Here is an 8,931-nt window from a genome sequence, read left to right as displayed (position 1 = left end):
TATGCGTCCCCCCAGCCTTCCTATGGCCCCCCAAGGGCTAGAAATGGTGATAGGTGTAAACCGAGCCCTGGGTATCCTACTCTGAGAGAACATGAAAGCCCAGATGGGCCCATCTGGGATCTTACCCATATGAGGTCATAAGGGGAAAGGTTACCACCCCTTTCTCTGCTTTGCGCACCCAGAAAATTTGGCCTTAGAGACTTCAGATCCAGTATTAGGGGACCACTAAGGTCTATATAAAGAGACTTCAGATACAGTGTTAGGGGACCACTAAGGTCTACAGCACCATGTCATGGGACCTTTAAAGACAAAGCAGGAAGTACAAATACATACATAAATAACTGTAATACTTACCAAACTGCCAAGAGGTTTTGGTGAAACATCTTCTTAGTCCACATCAGGAGGAGGACTCTAGAGAAAAAGCTAAACCAGGGTTAGTCCTTCCCATTAGCCCGGTCCCAGCTGGGAGCTAGACTCCAGGGTTTTGCAGTTTTCTGTGTGAGCCCAGCTCCTCTGAATGATAAACAGGGGGGTCTGCTCTGGGAGTAAACCCCTATGGATGCTGAGTCCTCTCCTCAGGCTGCCCGACGTACCACTGGGTCTGTCGGGGGAACCGGTTTCTGCTGTCAGACATCCAGGTAACACGTCTTCTAATGCACGGAGAATAAAGAGTTAGACCTGATGGACCCACTGGAGGTCTTTGGTCTCTCAGGGGGACGGAGCACCAACGCCGCTGTCATCAGAAACACTCACCTCTACTCTGCTGACATGTTGAGATTGAGATATTGAAGACAGGAATTCAGTTTTTAGTCTTTAAGAAGACTCGTCCAACCGATTTAAGGTCAGAATTGATGCATTTGTGATCTTTCCATTGACTTTAGTGAAGTTCCTGTACCCTAAATACAGAGTTTAGCGAGGCTGCTGTTATTTTACAATTGAGAAAACATGACGCAACGCTGACAATATTTCTATTATTACTCTTGAATCACGTTCTGGAAGTTTTACAGGATAAGAAATAATGAACACCGGCTAAAATAAAATGTATTTTTTAAACTAAAAGGATCTACATAAAACTAACAGACACCAAAGCATTGAGAGAAGACCACTTTCCATTCGTATAAACATCTTTTATTGGATATTTGGACTTTCTAGATCTGCATTTCTCTGCCCCACGTCTCCGCTTCCTCAGTCACCAACATGGGCTCCAAGATCAGTTGGGTTCCTGGTTCCTGGTTCCTGGTAGTATTGTTTGTGTTTTCTAAAGTCTACACCCGGTCCAGTTCATCCAAAACCATTTGGTTTCCTCCAATGATGTTCACAAGAATAAACAATGGGAAAGTTGCATTTGACGTACAAACTGTTACACAATGGTATAAACATGTTGATCCCTTACGATGTTGGTCAGAACCATCAGAACCAGCGGTCCCGGTCCCCGTCTGACATTCAAAACCTCAGGAAACAACACGCTTCACTTTCACACCCCTAAAACCCTCAGATCCTTAAATAGTGGACTAATAAATCTACTTGGGGATGTACAGAAAACACAGCTGGATGTTAGTTAGACCAAAACCTTTCAAAGGATCTGAGCTTCTCCAGCACCAATGCAGGTTCCCCCCCCCCATGGGGTGCAAGACCGGTGGCCCACCAGGTCTACGTTGTCCCCCCTAACAACCCTGAGGCACTAGGGGTGGGTGGGCGGGGGGGGGGGGATCTTTTGGCCCTGACTTCTTGTAGAGACCCATGTGATCTGTCTCTTAGCTTCTTTTGTTTTTTACCCTCCTGTTGGGCCCGTTGTGACCCATTTTCAAAAATGTTTTAGAAATTCGGGTTTTCTTTCAACTAAATTGTCAAAAATGAACGTGGATGGTTCCATACGACGCTATGTAAAGGTGAAATAATGATCAGCTCATTACTTTCATTGATCGTGGGTGTTTTATTTTAATTTGACAGTATCAGAAGTCAAGTGTTGATAGAATAGCGTTGAAAAAAAGCTTCAAAAACGTCGAGAAAAGTGACAAAATGGCAGAAAAAGACAAAAAAAAAACATGAAAGAAAGTTTCCATTTGAAATTGTGAGCCAGAAAGCCGCGACTTATCGCCCGTGCAACCTTCAACACACGGGCTGAATTCTTCAGGTAAAATCAAGGATTACTTTTAGTGAATGTTTTGGGTGTTTTATTTCATCTTATAGCATGTGGATTCTTTTTTTTTAATGGTTTCAGAACAGTATCCTGACTAAACTTTGACATCCACCCATCCGTGATCCTATTAGTCAAAATAATTCATAATTTCTGCCTTTTTTAAACTAAAAGTGTATGTGTAATTTGACACATTTAAAGTTTTGTTGACCATGAATTCCAAGAATAAATGTAAAACCTGTTATTAAACCAGCTCAGGTTTTAAATGGCCACCAAAAGCTGGAAAAAGGGACAATTAAATCAGAAAAAGATAAAAGAAATGGTCATCTGCAATTTTGACCTGGAAGGACAAGTTCATGGTTAACTGGAAGACAACACAAGGGTTAAGACTTTTATTTATTTTTTTGGGGGGGGGGGGGGGGGGGGGGGGAGACCCTGCAATGATTCCCAATCCAGTACGCTGCTAGTCAATAGTTCCTAAATTAAATGTTTCACGTTTGCAACATTTTCCCCCAAAAAGACGATTAGACGGGTTTCAGAATGTCTCGCTGGGGAAAAGCATCAGTCGGGATTTTCTTTTGATTCTATATTTGGATATTTGTGAGTGTTTTATTTGATAAACAATTGACTAAACGTCCGCATGAATTGAAAAAAAAGTGCACGGCAACGTGAACTGCTGCAGAGCCAGCGAAATGCCTCGCTAACTAGCCTCCGCTCCGTTAGCATCCGTTACACAAATGGTTAATTATTTATCTTTTACTGATTAAATCTAAATATGTATAAATATATATATGTATGATTTTGATCTATATATACAGTATATACCCGACACTGAAGTTAAAACTTATTTATTGAAGGTTTTTTTGGTTGACAAAACACTAGAATGTCTATTTTGTCTTAGCAGAAAGTTTAAAACCTTTACCAGGACCAGCAGCACCTTCGCTGTCTTTAAAATCCTTCTCGCCCCCGTTTGTCATTGTGATCTTCCAGAACCAACTTTAAGAACCAGACACATTCAGTTGATCTACTAGAAATGTCTTAAATGCCTCTAGACCCCCGTTTGGCTCCAAAAGGACTTTCAGATCTTCTCTTTAAGGCACTCAAAAACGCGCTGGTGTTGGTGGATATGGATGCTATATTTGACTATAACTACATAATTTACTATGTTTGCAGAGTGAGAAGAGACTGAGCTACATGGAGAAGGAATTAAACATCTCAACAGCACATGTGGCTCTGAGGAGCTGGTGGAAGCCCCGAAATAAACCTCCAAAAAATTAGTCATATTGTACATACCGCCAGATTATTTAATGCTAAATAGTTCGATCCTGTTATTTCTGGCTACGCTCAAACACACAACTCCAACAACAGACCAAGCCTCGGCAGTAACACACACTAAAACAACACAAGAGGGTTTCTTGAAGGTATTTGGCGCCAAAGTGGTTTCCAGAAACGGACTTCTGAGTGTGAAAGTTTTTAAGAAGTTAACCAAAAAGCTAAGATGTGTTAATTTCAGGCGACATGTGGAGGTTATGTAATGCCAACGTTGTGTAAATTCTTAAAGGAGTTTGAGACGTGAACACAAAGATTACAGTAAGGTCGTATGGCTTCAGGATTTAAAGATGCAGTTTGTTAATAATCAAAAACTATCTAATAATAATCATAATTAGTTAATAATCATAACTAACTACGCAGAAGTCAGAGTTTCCCAGAAGGCGACGGTGTTCATCATCCGACTTACAAACGGCATGTTTTATCTTTTAATTACCTCGAGTGCTTCATGGGTTATACAGGACTAGAGTCCGGGCTCAGAAGGCAACGAATAAAACTCATAAATGATAATTCTATGGTGGTCCTGGTGATTGTGTAGCTTAGGAGAAGATAAAGGATTCATTTACACTTTGGTGACTTAAACAGCACTTTAACCCCGGAACCCCAACCTAGGGAGGGTCTCTGGGTTTAAACCCCAACCTAGGGAGGGTCTCTGGGTTTAACCCCAACCTAGGGAAGGTCTCTGGGTTTAAACCCCAACCTAGGGAGGGTCTCTGGGTTCAACCCAGGAACCCCAACCTAGGGAGGGTCTCTGGGTTTAACCCAGGAACCCCAACCTAGGGAGGGTCTCTGGGTTTAAACCCCAACCTAGGGAAGGTCTCTGGGTTGGACCCCAACCTAGGGAGGGTTTCTGGGTTTAACCCCAACCTAGGGAAGGTCTCTGGGTTTAAACCCCAACTAGGGAGGGTCTCTGGGTTTAAACCCCAACCTAGGGAGGGTCTCTGGGTTTAACCCCAACCTTGGGAGGGTCTCTGGGTTTAACCCCAACCTAGGGAGGGTCTCTGGGTTTAACCCAGGAACCCCAACCTAGGGAGGGTCTCTGGGTTCAACCCAGAACCCCAACCTAGGGAGGGTATCTGGGTCCCAGGAACCCCAACCTAGGGAGGGTCTCTGGGTTAAACCCCAACCTAGCAAGGGTCTCTGGGTTTAACCCTAACCTAGGTAGGGTTTCTAACCCTAACCTAGGTAGGGTTCCTGGGTTTAACAATAAACTAGGTAGGGTTTCTGGGTTCAACCCCAACCTAGGCAGGGTTTCTGGGTTTAAACCCCCAACCTAGGGAGGGTTAGGGTTAAGGTTAGGGTTTCTGGGTTAAACCCCAACCTAGGGAGGGTCTCTGGGTTAAACCCAGAAACCCCAACCTGGGCAGGGTTTCTGGGTTTAACCCTAACCTAGTTAGGGTTTCTGGGTTTAACCCTAACCTAGGTAGGGTTCCTGGGTTTAACCCTAACCTAGGAAGGGTTTCTGGGTTTAACCCCAACCTAGGGAGGGTTTCTGGGTTTAACCCTAACCTAGGTAGGGTTTCTGGGTTTAACCCTAACCTAGGAAGGGTTTCTGGGTTTAACCCCAACCTAGGGAGGGTTTCTGGGTTTAACCCCAACCTAGGTAGGGTTTCTGGGTTTAACCCTAACCTAGGTATGGTTCCTGGGTTTAACCCTAACTAAGGTTCGGTTTCTGGATGTCTGGGTTAAACCCTAACCTAGGTAGGGTATCTGGGTTAAACCCTAACCTAGGTAGGGTTTTTGGGTTGAACCTCAACCTAAGGAGGGTCTCTGGGTTTAAGTGCATTTGAATAATGAGATCTTCAATAATGTTGAAGATCTCCTAAAAACTAATAAGCACAATTCATTTACAATGTCTGGAAATATAAATGCTCATATTTCCTCTAATTAACAGTTGAAATTAAACACAATCTAACCCACTCTTCTTTCTAAATTAAAAACTAAAACTGACTCCTTGACACAGACGCAGTTTGACAAAACGTTCATGTTTCATCGAGCCAAAAATAAAGCTCATTATGAACATAATGACACATTTAATGGGCAGAATAAAGAGGCGCCAATCATCAGGAGGCACATGGCAGCTGCTGCATAACAATTATTCACACAAATGTCATGTCTACGGAGAATAAAAGGATGCTAGGGAACGAGACAGCCGTGTGTGTTTCTTGGTATTTTCATAATAGATATTTGAACAATATGGAAGATGTCAAAGGCCTTAAAAAAAAACAAAAAAGGCCTACTATGCGCATAGTAGGATGTTTTTCCATGTGTGTGATGTAGATTTTTTTCACACGTTAAAATCAAATCACAACAAACAAAAAAACAAACGTGACTTGCTTTTTAATATGGCGTGATGTTACATGAAAAACAACTCAGTTATTAAAGTGCCCATATTAGAAAAAAAAAAAAGTCACTTTTTCTGGGATTTGGGGGGTTATTTTGTGTCTCTGGTGCGTCCATACGCATACACACTTGGAAAAAAAACTATCCATGGTGTTTTGAGTGAGATCTGGTTTCTGAATGTCCTCTGTCTTCAGTCTCTGTTTTTCTACGTCACTAGAGACAAGGTGTAGCATACTAGCGCTAGCATGCTAGCTCGTTCTCAATGGCAAAACACTGCTACAACAGCCACTAGTTGACCATAATCTCCAAAAGAACTACTTCCTGTCCCTGTTCTACTTCCTGTCCCTGTTGTGCAGGTATTCCACAAGTGTCCCTGGTCTAGAAGAAGTCTCCCACCTGGTCCTGCCTTGGACTGACCAAAGCTGGAGAAAGAGTTATCAGCTGATGGGATCTTACCGAGCTACTGAGCATGTGCAGCTCCCAACAAAGATAGGATAGAAGTGAGATGTCTCACTCTGGAGCTAAAACAGAGACCTAAACACACAGGGCGGAAACAGGATCTGTACATTGTGTGTGTGTGTGTGTGTGTGTGTGTGTGCTGTGTAGTGTTTTTTTGAAAATAAAACCATGTAAATCTATTGTGGTACAACCTCAAAATACAAATATGAACCTGAAAATGTGCCGAATATGGGCGCTTTAAAGAAAAAAAAGCTTACTCATTGGTCTTTTAAGGTATGCATTTCATTTGATGTGTACTTTATTGTCTGATTTGTTTATGCATTTTAAAATCTTTCCCCAGAAAAAGGTGGAGGACACTTAATTGTTTTTAACTGTGTTTTAAATTATTGTACCTTAGACGTATATTTCTACTCATCTCGCAGCTGAAAAAACACTGGCAAAGCAGGAGGAACAACCCTTATGACAACTGGCTCTAATACATTTTAATGCTTTACCAACTTAATGTCAGATTATTAAAGGTGCTCTCCGTGGGTACTCCGTCTTCAGAAGACACTCGAGTCATTTCCTCTCATGTGGGTGCAGAAACAAAAACGCAGCATTATATAAATGGAGTATTGCAAACAAAGATAAAATTACACAGATTATAAAAAAACAAAAACAAATCACACTTATCAATTAAAGTGTTTAGCGGTGTAGACTCCATGATTAAGCAGTCATGATTTTTCACAGAAAGTAAAAACAAGCTGGTGCTCAGCGACAAAGTGGCAACGGTGTCGAGATCACAACTGAACACACACACTCACACACACATGCACGCACACACACACACACACACACACACACACACACACACACACACAGGATATTACATCATGGACCACCCTGAATAACACTTTACAAGTGGCACTGTATCAAGTCCATTAAAAAAGATGGTTTTCGTGGTGATTATGGAAATGCGAAGCCTCTGCTTAAAGCCGGCATATGGAGGTCAAAATAATCCTAAAACTAAACATGAATGAAGGAAAACTGAGATTATTCATCTGGGATTCGAGTCGCCAGGACAGTGTCATCAGCGTAGAAACACATAATCTGATATGAAAAGCAACATTTGGCCATGATATATAAGAAAAAAGGCGATTCCATTTTTGGACTTCGTACCCTGAATTCACTCTCATTGAGTACGCCATCAAGACAAACCAAGACCCCCGATTGGCCAGAGGTGTGTACCGTAGTGGGTTGTCATTGGTCGATTATTTTATATTTCTGCTTGCTAGAAGGTAAAATAAAAAAAATTAAAAAAAATGACCTCAGATCAGGCAAATGGAGGCAAATCACCCTCAAATCCACAGTTCATAGACTTTGCTAGAGTAGGATCAGGAAAAAGTGGTCCCAAAGTGTTCTGGAGCAGCTGTACCTCCAATCCCAACTTCCAGAAAAGAGAATACTTGGTATTGCCTCGTTACCTAACTTATCTTCTTATTATCCAAAACCTTCATTCCTTGTGTGGCGATTTGTTTTTCTTCAATCCTTATATAATCAAATTAAAATGAATGGTGTACAGAAGCCAAACACAGAGACAGCTATGTCCGAGAATCACACATCACACACCAAACGCCAAAGTAACCATTGTAAAAAATAACCCTTTGATTTCACCGAGCTCCTATCTGCAGCCATACTACGGTCGCCATTTGGCATCCCTCCTTAGGTATTTGTTTGGGGATGCCAAGTGGAAGTACACCATACAACCGTGGTAGATACCAGCAACTCTTGGTATATTTTTACACTTAATTTGTCCAAAACTTGCATTCCTTGCCCCCCCTGGACTACCATAACCCACCCACCCCCCCAGCCCCCAATCCAACACCTTCAGTCCTTATATGGTCAACAGCTTCCTGTCGCTCCACTAGACCCTCCCACTTTGGTCCTTACACGGTCAAACATTCGGTAGAGTCTGTGAGCTCGTCCTCCTTTGAGTCCTTATATGGAAAACATTGTGTGTTTTAGTAGCCGTTAGCTCCGCCCCCTGACCCCCTCCATGACGTCACAGGTCAAAGGTCAGTGACCTTGTTCTCCAGGGCGGCAGCGATCTGTTGCAGGCGGAGGGTCAGCTGTTTGTTCTGGGCCGCTGGGTCCTCGTCCAGAGACTGGATGATCTGAAGAAGAAACACAAAACGTGAAACCTCAACATTTCCCCTAACATTTAAAGTGTCTCATAAGGAAAAAATCATCAGTCTACAGTTTATTTGGCTTCTTTTTTTAGTTAATTATTTGTCATTTTAGAGTGTGTTATTTGCTAAATTGTTAAATAAAAGCTGGCATGAACTGAGAAAGAACATCTCGACATGAACTGACTGGAGGATCTGAAGGAGACGATCACACAAAAGACTCAAACTGACAAAAATGAAAACAAGCAGATGTCAGACAAACTTCTATATTTTCTTGGTAATATTGTTGTATCTCAAATTTCAACTAGTGTTCACTGTTTCTCAGTGGCTGAATCTCACTTCCTTAAATTGACATCTCAAAGCTCTTATTCCGGCCCAGAGGAGCGAGGATAGAGAAGAGGAGCTAGGATGGAGGATGGATCTCTGAGGAGCTATGAGAGGGGATGGAGAAGGGGAGCTAGGATGGAGGATGGATCTCTGAGGAGCTATGAGAGGGGA

At 42.3% G+C, this 8,931-nt stretch overlaps 2 protein-coding genes across 2 annotated transcripts in view; one reads left to right on the top strand and one right to left on the bottom strand.

Annotated features, from left to right (window-relative positions):
• nup107 (nucleoporin 107) overlaps window positions 1-7,131 on the top strand; it is a 31,214-nt gene extending 24,083 nt beyond the window's left edge. Inside the window, exon 25 of the mRNA XM_034863120.1 lies at window positions 7,114-7,131. The gene's annotated coding sequence lies outside the window, so the exon portion shown is untranslated. The remainder of the gene's footprint in view (window positions 1-7,113) is intronic.
• A 615-nt stretch (window positions 7,132-7,746) lies between these two features.
• Window positions 7,747-8,931, bottom strand: part of LOC117939065 (plexin-B2-like) — a 97,093-nt gene continuing 95,908 nt past the window's right edge. Inside the window, exon 37 of the mRNA XM_034864109.1 lies at window positions 7,747-8,421. Coding sequence (XP_034720000.1) covers window positions 8,317-8,421 — 105 coding nt within the window. The 3' untranslated portion in view covers window positions 7,747-8,316. The remainder of the gene's footprint in view (window positions 8,422-8,931) is intronic.

Source organism: Etheostoma cragini, chromosome 23 (genome assembly GCF_013103735.1).
Source record: "Etheostoma cragini isolate CJK2018 chromosome 23, CSU_Ecrag_1.0, whole genome shotgun sequence".
Classification (NCBI taxonomy): Eukaryota; Metazoa; Chordata; class Actinopteri; order Perciformes; family Percidae; genus Etheostoma; species Etheostoma cragini.
The sequence above is the reverse complement of the archived record's forward strand: the minus strand, read 5'-3'. Positions and strand labels throughout refer to the sequence as shown.